The sequence below is a fragment of the Mirounga angustirostris genome, unplaced genomic scaffold (assembly GCF_029215605.1).
Source record: "Mirounga angustirostris isolate CCGP_5_RB_7025 unplaced genomic scaffold, mMirAng1.0.hap1 SCAF_13, whole genome shotgun sequence".
NCBI classification, from domain to species: Eukaryota; Metazoa; Chordata; class Mammalia; order Carnivora; family Phocidae; genus Mirounga; species Mirounga angustirostris.
This window is the reverse complement of record NW_026991721.1, coordinates 102614460-102634739: the sequence shown is the minus strand read 5'-3', so window position 1 is coordinate 102634739 and position 20280 is coordinate 102614460. Positions and strand designations below refer to the sequence as shown.

Genomic DNA, 20280 nt, shown 5'->3' with positions numbered 1-20280 from the left:
CAGTACATTAAAAGGATTATTCACCATGACCAAGTGGGATTTATCCCTGGGCTGCAAGGTTGGTTCAACATCCGCAAATCAATCAATGTGATACAGTACATTAACAAAGGAAAGAACAAGAATCATATGATCCTCTCAATAGATGCAGAAAAAGCTTTTGACAAAGTACAGCATCCTTTCTTGATCAAAACTCTTCAGAGTATAGGGATAGAGGGTACATACCTCAATATCATAAAAGCCATCTATGAAAAACCTACAGCAAATATTATTCTCAATGGGGAAAAACTGAGAGCTTTCCCCCTAAGGTCAGGAACGCGGCAGGGATGTCCACTATCACCACTGCTATTCAACATAGTATTGGAAGTCCTAGCCACAGCAATCAGACAACAAAAAGAAATCAAAGGCATCCAAATTGGCAAAGAAGAAGTCAAACTCTCACTCTTTGCAGATGATATGATACTTTATGTGGAAAACCCAAAAGACTCCACCCCAAAACTGCTAGAACTCATACAGGAATTCAGTAACGTGGCAGGATATAAAATCAATGCACAGAAGTCAGTGGCATTCCTATACACCAACAACAAGACAGAAGAAAGAGAAATTAAGGAGTCGATCCCATTTACAATTGCACCCAAAACCATAAGATACCTAGGAATAAATCTAACCAAAGAGACAAAGGATCTTTACTCAGAAAACTATAAAATACTCATGAAAGAAATTGAGGAAGACACAAAGAAATGGAAAAACGTTCCATGCTCATGGATTGGAAGAACAAATATTGTGAAGATGTCAATGCTACCTAGAGCAATCTACACATTCAATGCAATCCCCATCAAAATACCATCCACTTTTTTCAAAGAAATGGAACAAATAATCCTAAAATTTGTATGGAACCAGAAAAGACCCCGCATAGCCAGAGGAATATTGAAAAAGAAAAGCAAAGCCGGTGGCATCACAATTCCGGACTTCAAGCTCTATTACAAAGCTGTCATCATCAAGACAGCATGGTACTGGCACAAAAACAGACACATAGATCAATGGAACAGAATAGAGAGCCCAGAAATGGACCCTCAACTCTATGGTCAACTAATCTTCGACAAAGCAGGAAAGAATGTCCAATGGAACAAAGACAGTCTCTTCAACAAATGGTGTTGGGAAAATTGGATAGACACATGCAGAAGAATGAAACTGGACCACTTCCTTACACCACACACAAAAATAGACTCCAAATGGCTGAAAGACCTCAATGTGAGACAGGAGTCCATCAAAATCCTAAAGGAGAACACAGGCAACAACCTCTTCGACCTCAGCCGAAGCAACTTCTTCCTAGAAACATCGCCAAAGGCAAGGGAAGCAAGGGCAAAAATGAACTATTGGGACTTCATCAAGATAAAAAGCTTTTGCAAAGCAAAGGAAACAGTTAAGAAAACCAAAAGACAACCGACAGAATGGGAGAAGATATTTGCAAATGACATATCAGATAAAGGGCTAGTATCCAAAATCTATAAAGAACTCATCAAACTCAACACCCAAAGAACAAAGAATCCAATCAAGAAATGGGCAGAAGACATGAACAGACATTTTTCCAAAGAAGACATCCAAATGGCCAACAGACACATGAAAAAGTGCTCAATATCGCTCGGCATCAGGGAAATCCAAATCAAAACCTCAATGAGGTATCACCTCACACCAGTCAGAATGGCTAAAATTAACAAGTCAGGAAACGACAGATGTTGGCGGGGATGCGGAGAAAGGGGAACCCTCCTACCCTGTTGGTGGGAATGCAAACTGGTGCAGCCACTCTGGAAAACTGTATGGAGGTTCCTCAAAAAGTTGAAAATAGAGCTACCATATGATCCAGCAATTGCACTACTGGGTATTTACCCCAAAGATACAAAAGTAGGGATCCGAAGGGGTACGTGCAACCCGATGTTTATAGCAGCAATGTCCACAATAGCCAAACTGTGGAAAGAGCCAAGATGTCCATCGACAGATGAATGGATAAAGAAGATGTGGTATATATATACAATGGAATATTATGCAGCCATCAAAAGGAATGAGATATTGCCATTTGCAACAACGTGGATGGAACTGGAGGGTATTATGTTGAGTGAAATAAGTCAAACAGAGAAAGACATGTATCATATGATCTCACTGATATGAGGAATTCTTAATCGCAGGAAACAAACTGAGTGTTGTTGGAGTGGGGGGTGGGGTGGGAGGGATGGGGTGACTGGGTGATAGACACTGGGGAGTGTATGTGCTCTGGTAAGCGCTGTGAATTGTGCAAGACTGTTGAATCTCAGATCTGTACCTCTGAAACAAATAATGCAATATATGTTAAGAAAAAAAAAAAAGAAGAAGAAGAAGAAGAAGGTAGCAGGAGGGGAAGAATGAAGCGGGGGAAATCGGAGGGGTAGACGAACCATGAGAGACGATGGACTCTGAAAAACAAACAGGGTTCTAGAGGGGAGGGGGGTGGGAGGATGGGTTAGCCTGGTGGTGGGTATTTAGGAGGGCACATTCTGCATGGAGCACTGGGTGTTGTGCACAAACAATGAATCATGGAACACTTCATCTAAAACTAATGTTGTAATGTAAGGGGATTAACATAAGAATAAAAAAATTAAAAAAAAAAAAAAAAGAAAATGAAAATTTTATTAAATATTAAAAAAATAAACCATATATAACTGAAAAAAAAAAAAAAATAGATATTCATTAAATGATACTGAGTGGAGAAACAAATGATCACCTTGTGTTGCCATTCAGTAGCTTCCTCTTCCTTCTTCTTCTTGGCTTCTTCTAGAAGTGCAATCTTGGCAGTGAATTCAGCAAGTTCTGCTGCCTAAAAGAAAGAATATAATTACCAATACTAAAAAAAATTTTCAAAAATATTCTGTCAACAAAGCTTTAATGTACATGTTTGGGCTGTTTTATATGACTCTCTTAGTCTTTCATTTTTAAGAAGGTAGCATTTAAGATCATAAATATTTATAGTAGGTCTAATGAACTAGTAAGAAGACAAAATGAAAGCAGTTTTATTATAGATAAGCAGTTCTTCCTGTTTCAGTAGCAGGAACTTAAAATGTGGAACTCAGGCGCTATTTTTTTAACTTTAATCAATAAAGTACTTGCTAAATCCTACAAAGGAAAAAAAACTGCATTTTATATAATGCTTTATAGTTTAAAAAGTATGCTGTCAAATAATCTAACTGGATTCCCCAACAATCCTATTTGGTGCCTTTATTCCTTTTTTCAAAGGGAAGGACCTGGGGCTCAGAAAGACCCAAGGACACATATCAAGTAAATGTCTGAACCCATATTTAATTCCAGGATCTTTTAAATATCATGCCTACTCAATATCTGCAAGTCCACTAAACAAACACCCAATAAATTATGGCCTACATTTATCTTTTAAGAAGGAATTAGAAGATCTTGTCAATTTATCTGAAGTAAAATACACTAGTGGCTAATGCAAAGTTTAAGTGAATCAGAAATCTTCTGTTAGCAATAGACTCCACTGATATTTTATTATTTTTAGGTGTTTTTTTTTTTTTTAGGCAGAAATAAAATTTTTAGGTTTATTTCCACACTTTGTTATTAGATTACTTGTATCTTTGGTTTGCTTTCCAGAAGATCTAATATAGTTTTACAAGGTTTGCTTCATTCTTTTATCTAAATTTTTCTTCTTCTCTGAAACAGAACTAAGACAGGTTCCTGACCAGTTGTTCCTGATTCTTCATCTGGTCGGCAGCTTGTTTTGCGATAGCAGACTTGGCTTCTTCAGCAGCTCGACGTTCCTTTTCAAGCCTTTCTGCTTCTTCCTTTGCTCGCTTTCGTTCCTGGTCCAGTTCCAGAGCTTTTCGAGTCTGTTCTTCTAGTTCTGTCAAATATATGCACACCACCCCCAAACAACAGTTAATTCTAATTATTCTCATTATCAAGAGAAGTCAAAATGGTAACAAAGAATCTAATCTAAAATTAGCATATCTGCAAATGAACATATACTTTGTTTTTAACTTGGCAAAAGCCTAATAAATATTCTTAAGTACTACACAATTAAAAAACTTGAAGAAATGAAAATTCTTTGTGATTCAACTTACGTCATAAAGCTAGAAGTACATCTTTAGTTTTAAAAATATACTATCTCCAAAGTTTTGACCTAAAGAACCTGCCATCTGTTTCAAAACTCTATAAAACAATACACTTCAAAACTTACATAACGTTTCACTTAAACTAAATATCAGATAAGTAAACCCAAGACATTAAGATTGAAAACAATACGGAGTCAAAACAGGAATTTTGATGCGAATCATATGAATTATGAACTAAATTCTGAACTAAAACTTTTGAGTTATTGGTACATAAGCATTCTTCAGGCATGAAGATAAGTAAATATTTGGAGATGAATGACATCAATTTTAATCTTTAAGTGTACAGATCATAAAGTTGTTCTCTTATTTGGTGAGTTGAATGAGAAAGGAAAATATCAGCACAAAGCCAAAAATCTTTAAATAAGCTTAAAAGTACAAATTTTAAACATTAGTCTGACAACTCTTGCTTAAAAACAAGGATATTTTGTGACAGAAGACATAAGAATGTCACCTATTAAGAGAGTATAATGTCCTACAAAGAATGATTCTCCCTTTCTGTATACTCCAAAAAGGAGGAAAAACTAAAAATCTTTATGTCATGAGGTTTGAAAGCTAACTGTAACATACACACTTCTTTCCACTCTTAATTGTGTTGTTCTTGGTCAGAATTAATTTAGTTAACTGCAGTTAAGACTTGTGAGTCTTGGAGAGGGGTAGGAAGAAAACTGACTCTGGTTAAATTTTAAATTCTTGATAAAATAATGTAAAAATTGTATGTGGCTATCTGGCTATAAAGATGAAATGTATGTAACACTGGATATTGCCACACCTAAACACTATTCATTTTAGAATCTGACTTCTAAAATTGGGACATCAAGCTAACTTATCAAACTCTTCTTCCCAACTGGTTGATTAATATATAAAATAAAGCACACAAAACTCATGGCTGTATCATTCATCTAAACAAGCATACAAATAAAAAAAATAAAATAAAAACACTGCTTCTTCTCTCATAATAAAAATTCCTTTTGTGCTATGAAATAAGAAAGAGGAGCAAGACGGCGGAGGAGTAGGAGACCTAAATTTCTTAGGGTCCCAGGAATTCAGCCAGGTAGGGATCAAAACATTCTGAACACCTACGAACTCAACAGGAGATCGAAGAAAAGAAGAGCAACAACTCCCTGAACAGAAAAGCGACCACTTTCTGGAAGGTAGGACGTGTGGAGAAGTGAATCCGAGGTGATATTCAGGAGGATAGACGGCGGGGGAGGGGCCTCCGTCTGCCACTTCTGGCAAGTGATAGAACCGTGGAGCACAAAATCGGAACTTTTAAAAGTCTGCTCCGCTGAGGGACGTCACTCTGGTGGCTAAGCAGGGGGTGGAACCCTCCGGGACAGTGTGGTCTCAGGACCCTCGGGGTCACAGGAAGACCGGGGGTGCCTGAGTGCGGCAGAGCTCCCAGGTATCGGAGCAGGGAAGCTGGCTGCAGAGGCGGAGCCCAGGCGCGGGCTCTCAGCTCGGGGTGGCCATAAACCGTGATCCGCGGCACAGTCGGGCCCCTGCTCCTCCGGCAGGGACCCAACAAGCGGCAGATCCGGGGAGACTCCCCTTCCTCCCCCAGGAGGAGCACAGGAGGGATCTGCTGGGTTTGGAGACTCCACCCGGGGTCGGGTGCCGGAGATAGAAACGCGCGGTCACAGGCCGGGTGAGCACAGAGTGCGGCCGGAGACCGGGGAGACGGGAGTGACTGACGGCTTTTCTCTGGGGGCTGAGGAGCGGGGCCCCAAGTTCTCGGCTCCTCCAGGGCGGAGATCGGGAGGCCACCATTCTCACTCTCGTCCTCCAAAGCCGAACGGAAAGCTTGCAGGGAACAAAAAGCTCCCGAGAGCAAACCCGAGCAGATTACTTAGCCCGGAGGGGGCAAGGGCGGGGCAATTCCGTCTCCGGCAAAGACATTTGGGAACCACGGCAACAGGCCCCTCCCCCAGAAGATCAGCGAGAAAAGCCAGCCAAGACCAACTTTACCCATTGATGAGAATGGCGGAACTCCAGCGCTAGGGGAATACTGCACATGGAATCCATGGCTTTTTCCCCATGATTCTTTAGTCTTTCAAAGTTAATTTTTTAATTTTTTTTCGTTTTTCTCTTGAATTTTTCTTTTTCCCTTTTTCATGAACATCTTATCAATCCCTTTTGAAAAAATCTTTTTTATTTTTCATTTTTAGAGTCATATTCTATCCCTTCATAGTAGTTAACCTTATTTTTGGTATACATATAAGTTGTTCTCTCTTTAAAATTTTGGGATACAGTTTCTTCTAACAGACCAAAATATACCCTAAATCTCTAGTGTATGGCTTTGTTCTACTCTCGTGCCTGATCACATTTTTTTTTTTCAATTTCGCTTCTTCCTTTTTTCAACCAACTTATCAATTCCTTTTATAAAATGTTTTATAATTTTCGTCTTTACAGTCATATTCCATCCCTTCATCATATTTACCCTTATTTTTGTACATATATAAGCTTTTCTTTCTTTAAAATTTTGGGAGGCAGTTTCTTCTAACAGACCAAAATATGCCCAAAATCTAGTGTGTGGCACTGATCACTGCACCAGCCTGATCATATTTGATCATATTCTTTTTTTTTAAATCTTTTTCTTTTTTTCTTTCTTTCCCTTTCTTTTCCTCCAGTTTCAGGTCTCTTCTGATTTGTTTATATTTTTCTGTGGTCGTCGTTACCCTGTTAGCATTTGTTCTCTCATTCATCTATTCTCCTCTGGACAAAATGACAAGACAGAAAAAATCACCTCAAAAAAAAGAACGAGAGGCAATACCAACTGCCAGGGACCTAATCAGTACGGACATTAGTAAGATGTCGGAACTAGAGTTCAGAATGACAATTATAAAGATGTATCAGAGAAACCCTTTCTGGAGAAATAAAAGAACTAAAATCTAACCAAGTCAAAATCAAAAAGGCTATTAATGAAGTGCAATAAAAAATGGAGGCTCTAACTGCTAGGATAAATGAGGCAGAAGAGAGAATTAGTGATAAAGAAAACCAAATGATGGAGAATAAAGAAGCTGAGAAAAAGAGAGATAAACAACTACTGGATCACAAGGGCAGAATTTGAGAGATAAGTGATACCATAAAATGAAACAATATTAGAATAATTGGGAACCCAGAAGAAGAAAGAGGGGGGGGAGCAGAAGGTATATTGGAGCAAATTATAGCAGAGAACTTCTCTTATCTGGGGAAGGAAACAGGCATCAAAATCCAGGAGGTACAGAGAACCTCCCTCAAAATCAATAAAAATAGGTCAACACCCCAGCATCTAACAGTAAAACTTACGAGTCTCAGAGACAAAGAGAAAATCCTGAAAGCAGCTCGGGACAAGAGATCTGTAACCTACAATGGTAGAAACATTAGATTGGCAACAGACCTATCCACAGAGACCTGGCAGGCCAGAAAGGACTGGCAGGATATAGTCAGAGCACTAAATGAGAAAAATATGCAGCCAAGAATACTCTATCCAGCTAGGCTGTCACTGAAAATAGAAGGAGAGGAAAAAAGCTTCCAGGACAAACAAAAACTAAAGGAATTTGCAAACACGAAACCAACCCTACAAGAAATATTGAAAGGGGTCCTCTAAGCAAAGAGAGAGCCTAAAAGCAACAAAGACCAGAAAGGAACAGGGACAATATACAGTAACAGTCACCTTACAGGCAATACAATGGCACTAAATTCATATCTTTCATTAGTTACCCTGAATGTAAATGGGCTAAATGCCCCAATCAAAACACACAGGCTATCAGATTGGATAAAAAAATAAGACCCATCAATAGGCTGTCTACAAGAGACTCATTTTAGACCCAAAGACACCTCCAGATTGAAAGTGAGGGGGTGGAAAACCATTTACCATGCTAATGGACACCAAAAGAAAGCTGGGGTGGCAATCCTCATATCAGACAAATTAGATTTTAAACCAAAGACTATAATAAGAGATGAGGAAGGACACTATATCCGACTTAAAGGGTCTACCCAACAAGATCTAACAATTGTAAATATCTATGCCCCTAACATGGGAGCAGCCAATTATATAAGCCAATTAATAACAAAAGCAAAGAAACACATCAACAACAATACAATAATAGTAGGGGACTTTAACACCCCCCTCAATGAAATGGACAGATCGTCTAAGCAAAAGATCAACAAGGAAATTAAGACTTTATAAATGACACACTGGAACAAATGGACTTCACAGATATATTCAGAAAATTCCATCCCAAAGCAACAGAATACCCATTCTTCTCTAGTGTCCATGGAACATTATCCAGAATAGATCACATCACAGGTCACAAATCAGGTCTCAACTGGTACCAAAAGACTGGGATTATTCCCTGCGTATTTTCAGACCACAGTGCTTTGAAACTAGAACTCAATCACAAGAGGAAAGTCGGAAAGAACTCAAATACATGGAGGTTAACTAAAAAATGAATGGGTCAACCAGGAAATTAAAGAAGAATTAAAAAAATTCATGGAAACAAATGAAAACTAAAACACAACTGTTCAAAATCTTTGGGATGCACCAAAGGCAGTCCTAAGAGAAAAGTATATAGCAATACAAGCCTTTCTCAGGAAACAAGAAAGGTCTCAAATACACAGCCTAACCCTACACCTAAAGAGCTGGAGAAAGAACAGCAAATAAAACCTAAACCCAGCAGGAGAAGAGAAATAATAAAGATCAGAGCAGAAATCAATGAAACAGAAAGCAAATGAACAGTAGAACAGATCAATGAAACTAGGAGATGGTTCTTTGAAAGAATTAATAAGATTGATAAACCCCTGGCCAGACTTAGCAAAAAGAAAAGAGAAAGGACCCAAATAAGTAAAATCATGAATGAAAGAGGAGAGATCACAAGCAACACCAAAGAAATACAAACAATTATAAGAACATATTATGAGCAACTCTATGCCAGCAAATTAGATAATCTGCAAGAAATGGATGCATTCCTAGAGATGTATCAACTACCAAAACCGAACCAGGAAGAAATAGAAAACCTGAACAGACGTATCACCACTAAGGAAATTGAAGCAGTCATCAAAAATCTCCCAAAAAAACAAAAGCCCAGGGCCAGACGGCTTCCCAGGGGAATTCTACCAAACATTTCAAGAAGATTTAATACCTATTATCCTGAAACTGTTCCAAAAATAGAAATGGAAAGAAAACTTCCAAACTCGTTCTATGAGGCCACCATTACCTTGATCCCCAAACGAGACAAAGACCCCATCAAAAAGGAGAGTTACAGACCAATATCCCTGATGAACATGGATGCAAAAATTCTCACCAAAATACTAGCCAATAGGATCCAACAGTACATTAAAAGGATTATTCACCACGACCAAGTGGGATTTATTCCTGGGTTGCAAGTTTGGTTCAGAATACACAAATCAATCAATGTGATATAATACATTAATAAAAGAAAGAACAAGAACCATATGATCCTCTCAATAGATGCATAAAAAGCATTAGACAAAGTACAGCATCCTTTCTTGAATCAAAACTTTTCAGAGTATAGGGATAGAGGGTACATACCTCAATATCATAAAAGCCATCTATGAAAAACCTACAATACAGCAAATATCATTCTCAATGGGGAAAAACTGAGAGCTTTCCCCCTAAGGTCAGGAACAAGGCAGGGATGTCCACTATCACCACTGCTATTCAACATAGTACTAGAAGTCCCAGCCACACCAATCAGAAAACAAAAAGAAATAAAAGGCATCCAAATCAGCAGAGAGGAAGTCAAACTCTCACTCTTTGCAGACGATATGATACTTTATGTGGAAAACCCAAAAGACTCCACCCCAAAACTGCTAGAACTCATACAGGAATTCAGTAAAGTGGCAGGATATAAAATCAATGCACAGAAATCAGTGGCATTCCTACACACCAACAACAAGACAGAAGAAAGAGAAATTAAGGAGTCGATCCCATTTACAATTGCACCCAAATCCATAAGATACCTAGGAATAAATCTAACCAAAGAGGCAAAGAATCTGTACTCAGAAAACTATAAAATACTCATGAAAGAAATTTAGGAAGACACAAAGAAATGGAAAAACGTTCCATGCTCATGGATTGGAAGAACAAATATTGTGAAGATGTCAATGCTACCTAGAGCAATCGACACATTTAATGCAATCCCTATCAAAATACCATCCACTTTTTTCAAAGAAATGGAACAAATAACCCTAAAATTTGTATGGAACCAGAAAAGACCCCGAATAGCCAGAGGAATCTTGAAAAAGAAAAGCAAAGCTGGTGGCATCACAATTCCAGACTTCCAGCTCTATTACAAAGCTGTCACCATCAAGACAGTATGGTACTGTCACAAAAACAGACACATAGATCAATGGAACAGAATAGAGAGCCCACAAATGGACCCTCAACTCTATGATCAACTAATCTTTGACAAAGCAGGAAAGAATGTCCAATGGAGAAGACAGTCTCTTCAACAAACAGTGTTGGGAAAATTGGACAGCCACATGCAGAAGAATGAAACTGGACCCTTTCCTTACACCACACACAAAAATAGACTCCAAATGGATGAAAGACCTAAATGTGAGGCAGGAGTCCATCAAAATCCTAAAGGAGAACACAGGCAGCAACCTCTTCGACGTCAGCAACAGCAACTTCTTCCTAGAAATATTGCCAAAGGCAAGGGAAGCAAGGGCAAAAATGAACTCTTGGGACTTCATCAAGATAAAAAGCTTTTGCACAGCAAAAGAAACAGTCAACGAAACCAAAAGACAACCGACAGAATAGAAGATATTTGTGAATGACATATTAGATAAAGGGCTAGTATCCAAAATCTATAAAGAACTTATCAAACTCAACACCCAAAGAACAAATGATCCAATCAAGAAATGGGCAGAAGACATTAACAAACATTTTTCCAAAGATGACATCCAAATGGCCTAAAATGCAGCACAAAGTAGGCACTTCATAAAGGTCTACTTTAGGGGCGCCTGGGTGGCTCAGTCGGTTAAGCGTCTGCCTTCGGGTCCTGGGATCGAGTCCCACATCCAGCTCCTTGCTCGGCGGGGAGCCTGCTTCTCCCTCTCCCTCTGCTGCTCCCCCTGCCTGTGCTCTCCTGCCCTCTCTCTCTGTCAAATAAGTAAATAAAATCTTTAATAAAAAAAAAAAAAGAAAAAAAGAAAGGTCTACTTTAATTGACGAAAAAGGCACCTGGAGTAGTAGAAACAGTATGAAGTTGGAATTCAGAAAATAAGTTCTGCCCTTGTGTTACGGTCTGCGAGCAAGTCTGTTTAATACCTCTGACCACTAAACTAAATAGTTTCCTAGGTCTTTTCTAGCTTTGAAAAGTGAGGCTTCTAATGAGTCAGAATAAAACATAGGTTTTTTTTTTTTTTCTATTTCTTCTCTTAGAAATATTATTTCCAATCCTCTTGGAATTAGAATGATCAACCAATTTGCGGGTTTATAGCAATCTCAGTGACTTCCTCTTTTAGTCACCCATTTGCAAATTATTCTCCCCACTGCTCAAGAGCATCTCCCCACCATGACAGCCAGATGTAAGGAATTAGAATAACCCTTAAATAAGGTAATTATTTAATAAACTCTAAAGTTATTACTCTACTTAGAATAACAAAACTAATGGCTGCTTCTACTAGTTGTCAGGAAAGCAGGTATTAATTTTAGTTTTACAAATAGTATATATTTCATATTACATCCCCCACCAACTTCTGCTTAGGAAGGAAAAAAACATCTTATTTTGCTCAATTCCTTTTTTCTTCTGTTCTTCCTACTCTTTGTTGTTTGAAAGTAGCATATCCTAGAGTTATTTACTATAAACCACTCTCGAAATCCAACATATCCTTTCTATACACTGCAGCATTTTGGTTACATTCTGCATAGAAAGTAGGTTCTTACCAAGGTGTTACCAAAAACCAACCCACTTCTATGTGTTATGTATTTTTTTAATATACTAAAATAAAATCTAGAGATTGAGTTCCAAAAGAGTTTATTATAGTCAGAATAGCTTAAAATGCCTTAAAGTATTCAGATGCCTTAAAGTACTTAAATATCCAAAAGGCATCAAATAGAATGGCTTTTGTTTAAATGCTAGCAAGTATTGAAAATGTGTATTTACGGAACCCTGACGTAAGAGGAATAAATTTTTATATTCATTTCCGACCATAAGTAAGGCTGCACATGAAAACAGCTGTGTGTTTAAGCAAATGAAAGAGAAACTAGCACATGAGTGTTGGCGTGTGCCTCAGTTAAACATGTTTATGATGTGATCCCATTACGTATTACTGTGACAAATAAGTGTAATTATCCTACAAGACAAACGAGATTTCCCAGCAGTGAGGAAATATCAGACAAAGAGGAACAACGGTGAACGCCACGTCAAAAGGAAACCGCTACCTTTCTGGGCTTTCACCGTCTGCTCTTCAATTTGCCGCAGCCGCTCCATCAGCTCCTCCTTTTCCCGCTCTATCCTTTCCTTCTCCTTTTCTGCTATCTCCCTCTTCTTCTTTTCATTCTCTAGTTGTGCCCTGAAGAGGAATTAGAATTGTTCTGTTACAAATGGATACATAGAAATATTTACGCGAAATCCAAGTACTGTGAGTCCACTAAGAAGAAACTAAGTATAAATCTTTTAAGAATCTTCATTATATTCAGCTGGGTTTCAAAAAAAAAAAACCACACAACCCATCCAGTTAAAAATATAGGACTGCCCTGTTACATGCACGTACACTAGAATACAATGCATTTCTTTTTGTGAGGTCATGGAAAATGTAGTCCAGGATTATTTCAAAAGTTAAAAGGGGTGCTTGGGAGGATCAGCTGGTTTGGCATCTGCCTTCGGCTCAGGTCATGATCCCATGGTTCTGGGATGGAGTCCCGCATTGGGCTCCCTGCTCAGAGTCGAGTCTGCTTTTCCCTCTCCTTCTGCCCCTCCCCCAAGTTATGCTCTCTCTCAAAATAAATAAAATCTTAAAAAAAAAAAACCAGAAACAAAAAAGATATTAAAAACTTAGACATTTTGGAAAGATTTTCAAGGGACAAATTTATAAAACAGCTAGAAAGTAAAACTGTCAAATGCATCCCTTGTGTGCAAAGCACGTTTTTTATGCAGATTGAATGCGGGAATAAATAAGGAGATTTATCACTTGCATACTCGATGAATTCTGACAATAAATTACAGGCCAGCACAAAAGCAGTTAACTGCACAGTTCCCACTGAGCGAAATAAGAAAGGCTTGAAAGGCAGCACACAAGCTTATTTTACTTTAGACAGTTTAAGTAAGATAACCTGGGAGGGCAACAATTTTCAATCACTAACGTGAATTAACACACTTTTTTTTATTTTTAAAGATTTTATTTATTTATTTGACGGAGAGAGAGAGAGTGAGAGTGAGAGCAGGAACACAAGCAGGGGGAGTGGGAGAGGGAGAGCAGGCTTCCCACTGAGCAGAGAGCCCGATGCGGGACTTGATCCCAGGACCCTGGGATCATGACCTGAGTGAGCAGAGCAGACGCTTAATGGTTGAGCCACCCAGGTGCCCCAAATTAACACATTTTTAATTCCTAAGGTAGTACCAATTTAATCTAATATACAAATGGCAAATCAGTTTTATCTCCTTTGACAACTCCATTAGAATGACAGTAGGTGTTGAATGCTGCTTAAGACAGATCATCCTGAGACCACCTCTCTCACTCAGCTGGATCTGCCAGGGGCCTAATGAAACCCCTTCTTTTAAATATAGCCAGAACTCTCATCACACAACTACCAAGAGCCTACCACTGGTCAGACTCTATGCTGAAGGCCAGAAATATAAACGAATAAGAATTAGATGAAGCACTACCAGATAATATTGTCTATTTCATAAATTTAATCAATATTCAATATTCCCATTATTTTAATGGGAATAATTTTCTTTTTTAGTTTAAAAAAATCAATTATGATTTCATGTCTGATACTTATCTGAATACATGTAAATATTCCCAAAAAAGACATCATTGCCATCTGAATTTCAGGCATAAAACCATGTACTATAAGCATAAATAGCATATTAATGAACTCAATTCTCTGGACTAACATGCAGAGAATATTTTAGAATACCTTACTTTTTAAAGAATATCAGATGAACCCAATTATATTTTTCTTCACTGAAAATTAAAAGCTAACTTATATTCAGCTTCTATTCAGACTATGCATTAAAATAATATTAAGGGGCGCCTGCGTGGCTCAGTTGGTTAAGCGACTGCCTTCGGCTCAGGTCATGATCCTGGAGTCCCAGGATCGAGTCCCGCATGGGTCTCCCTGCTCGGCGGGAAGCCTGCTTCAACCTCTGACCCTCCCCCCTCTCGTGTTCTCTCTCATTCTCTCTCTCTCTTGCTCTCAAATAAATAAAATGTTTAAAAATATATATATTAAGAATTATTATACTAGGTACCATTTATTAAACACCAGGTACTTTACTGAATGTTTGTATACCACTATCATTATTTCTCACAAATCTTTGCATCCTTGAAGCTGGGTCCTAATGATACAGGCAGCCAGCCATGACCCATCTCATAGCTAAGCTACAACTGGTATATGGGTATCTGACTCTAAATTGTCTCCATTTTTAAACTTGGTAACAATTCTGGCTATACAGAACATGTTCAGGAATTACACAATGAGTTATCATTCAACTTGGATGTAAATAACTTAGAACACAGCCTATAGAGACCAACAACCCATGGAATATGTCGTTTTCATTGCCGAAAACCCAGTTATGGGAGTTAAGGGGACAGTGTATGACCACATATACCAAGGTACTGTAGGGAAAGAGGTCCCTTGCTGCCCCTTCCCAGCTACTGTTCTTGCCTAAGAGCTTCCAGCAGCACAGGCAGCACACCTCTGAGCATTCCCCCAAGTATCTTTGCTGGCTACTTTGCCAATGGGCTTGACCAAAACTGTTTCCACACATATAGTTGTCATTTTTCTCTTTCCGACCTGTAAAGCAGGGAATAAATGAAGACTTGGCATGCCATTTCTGAAAGACCTGCCAAATCCCTATGTGGCTACATTAATATAAAACATCCTCTAGGCATTCAAATGAATTAAAGTTACTAAATTCCTACAGTGTACAAGGCAGTCAATAAATGTTTGCTAATGAAACACTGTAAAATTTTTCCAAGACAGAAACCATGGGATGGTTACTGTGTGAGCAAAGAAACTTAAAGTCTTCCACTTTCATCTAGGCTTTAGAGTAACTCAAATACAGTACCATCACCAAATGGTACTTCTTAATCATACTACATATACTAGAAGCCATACAGCACTCTCCTCTATGTGTGAGAAATAAAGAACAAATGGACAAATGTATTTAAGAATGTAAATAATATATCAACACTACAGATAAGAAGAACAGGTAGGGGACATTTTATGGAATGATGAGTATGAGATACGATTTTTTAAACTCATGACAGGACATCTTAGAGATAGGCCAGGAGAGGAAAGGAAGAGAGAAAGAAAGAGAGGGTGAGGGTAAGGGTGAGAGTGCATGAAAAGAAGGAAAAAAATTATTGTCTTTGAGAGAGAGAGATGGAAAAGCTTCGATGGGTATGAATATATAGAAAGTAAAGCACAATAAAGAGCTACTTAAAAAGGCACGTAAGACTAGAACCACAATGTGATCCTAAGCCACAGGAGAGCAGTGAAAAATGAGAGAGCCCAGTCAATCCAACTTAGTGTCTTTAATTGGTCAGGAATTACTGGAAAGTCTCATACCTATATAAAAAATGTCTGGTGATGCAGTAAACTTCTCTAAGGCACAGTCTCTAAGGCAGACCACCTGAGGAGAGCTATCTAAATTAGACAGAACATTTAAGAAAAAGCAACAACAACAAAAACACCACATTACTAAACACAAACACTATGTGGTGTAAGTAAAATTTTATCTAGCAGAGGATCTATTTAATTCTTAGATTCAAATCATGTTATTTCTAGTACATTTGAAATATTTAAGTTTATATATGTTTAGAGCTCCTCAGTTTTGTTTTCTTTACGGCCTACTCTATTTCTTAGATGATTGTTATTCTACACTACAAAGATCTCCTCAATAAAAGTTAACTTTAAGCTGGTCTCTAAATTATTTCAAATAAAATATTAAGTCCCAATCAATCTAAATCAAATTTGGGAATTATGCTACTGGACCCAGTAATTTCATTCACTATCACTTTCATTCACTATCTTTCCATTTCAAAAACTCTCTAATATATATTTAATAGTATCTTTTTTCAAAAGTCTAAGTGAACCACGATTAAAAAAAAAAAAAACAAATCAGTGTCACTGGCCGGGGTACTGGTGTTGCTCTGTACAGTGGCTTTTCACATGAGTTCTCCAGTGTCACTGACACTGTTTTAAAGCAAAATATTCAGCAGGGCACCTGGGTGGCTCAGTCAGCTGAGCGTCCAACTCTTGATTTCAGCTCAGGTCATGATTGTGAGATCAAGCCCCACATCAGGCTCCACGCTTATGCTTGTTCCTCTCCCTCCCCTGCTTGTGCGTGTGCATGCTCTCTCTCAGATAAACAAATAAAATCTTTTTTAAAAAAATAAATAAAAATAAAGCAGAATTTTTATTCAAGCAATTCTTACCCTGAAAAATTAAGAAGTACAAGTCACAAGCAGAGCAAGCCTGAAAAATTCCAAACTACTACAGTACCCAAACCAATGTCAATTAGTGAAAAGCAAGCATATTTAAAAAATTAAAAAAGCACATCTATGAATTCATGAAAAGCTACTTTCTAGGAAATACCAAAGATTTCCAATTTGAAAAGCATACGTACTCATTTTAAGAGTATAAGGATAATTACTCATTCAATTATAATACAATTAAAACAATGTAAAAATGTAAACTCAGAGTAGGTTAAAGAATCAGCATTCTTAAATTTTAAACCACCTACTCAATTAAGAATCAAAACCTTAAATTCCATACCTTTCCAACTGCTTCTGATGTTTCTCCTCCCTCGCCTGAGCCTTCATCTGCTGCACTTCAATAGTATCAGGCTTTCTTCTTCGCATGTATAGTTCATGGTTTCCCATACATAAAGCCAAAATGCGTTTATTGATTCTCAGACGAGGTGCATAAAAAACAAAATCCTAAACATAAAGTTTCTAAATTTAAAATCTTCCTGAAGGACAGTCTCTCTCACAATAATCTGTACTAAATTGCAATATGCGGTATGAATTCGAATGTCATATTACACAGTTTAGAAATCATAAAATCTCCTAATTCCTAGTAAGTATGCTATATTTGCCCATAACTGTGAAGGTTACCAACAAACAAGTGTTTTTAACTGCTCCTTAGGAATGGTGATTATTTTCAATCACCTCCAATAAAACATCATCCACCTTACAGCTGAATCTCAATGAAAGTAACACTAATATTCACATGTTATAAAAAGATCAAAACCTTGTATTTTTAATAATTCATTATTTTATCAGCAGGAAAGTTAAACTATGGAAAGGGAGTGTTTCTCAGGAGCAAATCAATAAATGAACAATGCCACTATTCAAATGGTATCACAGCAAAGTGACAGAAATTTAAAAAGAGTTAATAGAGAAAACATTTATAAAACAATTTTACTTACAGGTGCCTTTTTGTCGATCGGCTTTATAACAAATTTTTTGTCATTAAATGAAATATTTCTGATTTCACTCCAAGGAAAACCAATTTTTGGTGTTAACCTTAAAAAATGAGAGCATTCCTTTAATTAAAAGCAAAAAACAAAACATATAATGTGTAACATTTTGGGGCCAAATTAGCTGAATGACCAACCTTAAGAGTGCCAGACTTTCAAATGCATTAGCTTACTTATACTATTGACATTATTATCTTTTAAGGGAAAATTTGATCAATTAAGCCACATAAAACAGAATTAACTATCAAAAAATTTCATAATGTGTCATGAGCCTTGAAAACACTATACTTATTTCCTTAAAATTACCTAGAAAACACTAGCAACCTAGAGTGTAGAACTGAGCTTCTTGGGGTGTTGTACGAGCTCTACTTAGATTCAAGCTACTACAACTATTAGTTTAAATATGTTTAAGAAGGGGGGGAAGAAGTCTTCATAAGTTTTCATGTGAATTATGGACATGTTACTAAATATAAAAAAAATTTATTTCCTTTCTCTGTTTAGTTTAAAAATGTATTTGTGAGTAACATTAAAAACACTAATTCTCAATATCTTTAAAAGGGTTAATTTTATGGTATGTGAGTTATATCTCAACAGAAAAAAATTTAGACATTCACATACACAAATGTTTGGATAAATGGTAGAGCTAGATTTCCAACTCTAAGAAATACAAGTTACCCCCATTTTGCCACACTGCACACAAAGATTCAAGGAATCAGACTGCAACAGTAATTTTGTTTCTGCTTTTCGTGTATTTTACTGTTTCAGACTACCCATCAAATGTGTCACTATTATCTAATAGTAAGTGTGCAAAATGATTATGATACTCACGCTGGCCAAAAGGGATCTTTCTAGTCAGTCTTCTGAGAATAGAGTACGAATTTCTACCTATTGAAAGTCCTTTTAATTCTTCAGGAGATTACGAACTGCAGCACAGCAAATAATTTTTCTACATAAAACTTCCTTTACTCAATATCCATGCGTTATACTGCCCTCTAATGGCGATTCAAATGTCAACGTTACCTGCTTAAAAAGGAGGCTGGCTGCTGGACCATAGTATTTTTAAGGTAATGCTGTACTACATTTACATGTTACTTTGAAAATTCTAAATTTCCTCATACAATTCTCACAACAATCTTGTAAGGTAATCTTGGCAGTTGTATGAATTTCAGAGAGTTAATAACTTGACCAGGATCATAAAGGTAATTAGTAGCAGAGCTGGTAAAAGAACCTAAGCTTTTAAAGTTGTACCCTATTTTGATTTTTTAAAAAATCTTTTGGAGGGGCGCCTGGGTGGTTCAGTTGGTTAAGCGACTGCCTTCAGCTCGGGTCATGATCCTGGAGTCCCGGGATCGAGTCCCACATCGGGCTCCCTGCTCAGCGGGGGTTCTGCTTCTCCCTCTGACCCTCTTCCCTCTCGTCTCTCTGTCTCTCATTCTCTCTCTCTCAAATAAATAAAATCTTTTAAAAAACTAAAATAAATTAAAAAATTAAAAAATAAATAAAAAATCTTTTGGAAATATAATAGATTTTAATTATTTTTTTTAAAATGAACCAGTACAGATAAGACCAAAATCCCCTTTGTCTACAATCTCCTGTATCAGTCCCTCCCATTCTGAGCTAACCCCCTCTCTTTCATATTCCCCATCTTTATCTGTAACCGTATCTATAATGGGTACTCTCATGGAAATTAATTCAGTAATTTTTTAAAGAAAGAAAAGGGAAAAAAAAATTGGCCCACAAAAATTAGTCTCAAAGTCTTTTTCGCTTTTCAAAAACTTCAAAATATTCTCTTCTGAATGATACAGCATTTTAACTCGCTTTGTAAATAAATACGTATCAGAGTAAAATAATTAAAACGGTCTCTTTTGGACTTAGTATGTAGTGTTAGAAATGTGTATCTTATTAGATATTTGTAACAATGAAACTAAAATTCTAGAATTTTAGAATAAAGAGAAATGCCTTACAAGAAGGCATTACTGGCATGGACTTAAACGCTTATGTGGTATAGCAAATAAAGAAAATATAAAGCAATTGTAGCTATCATTCCTATAAGTATTATAAGAGTCTGACATACTCTGTATTAATATAAAAATTAATACCTTATCAGTTTCAAAACAAAATTACACTGTTCACTATGCTTAACACAGTGATATTTTACTTTACTGATGTCTGAAAATATTCAAAACAATTCCTATGTCTTTAAAAAGTTACAAAAATATAATAAATCATACATCTATTAATTTCATCGTCTCATTGTTCTTGATTTCTTATATATGTTCGTTTCAATTTCACCTTATATGCCAGGCGTAACATTTAAGGAATCATTCTTCACCTTTTATAAAGGGAACAAGTTTTAATTAATTTACTAGACAGAACTCACAAGAGATCAAATAAAAGTGAATCATCCTGATAAATACAATAAGCAGCAGAAAGCTAAAGCTACAAAATGGAGACATGACATCTAA

The 20280-nt window shown here is 37.1% G+C and overlaps 1 protein-coding gene across 12 annotated transcripts in view; it reads right to left on the bottom strand.

Annotated features, from left to right (window-relative positions):
* Positions 1 to 20280, bottom strand: part of RDX (radixin) — a 98065-nt gene that overhangs the window by 40379 nt on the left and 37406 nt on the right. For all 12 annotated transcript variants that reach the window (XM_064577472.1, XM_064577466.1, XM_064577473.1 and 9 more), the window contains 5 exons: positions 17765 to 17861; positions 17110 to 17273; positions 12544 to 12674; positions 3723 to 3883; positions 2753 to 2845 (listed from right to left, as the gene is read on the bottom strand). In XM_064577472.1, the coding sequence (XP_064433542.1) occupies positions 2753 to 2845; positions 3723 to 3883; positions 12544 to 12674; positions 17110 to 17273; positions 17765 to 17861 (646 nt within the window). The remainder of the gene's footprint in view (positions 1 to 2752; positions 2846 to 3722; positions 3884 to 12543; positions 12675 to 17109; positions 17274 to 17764; positions 17862 to 20280) is intronic.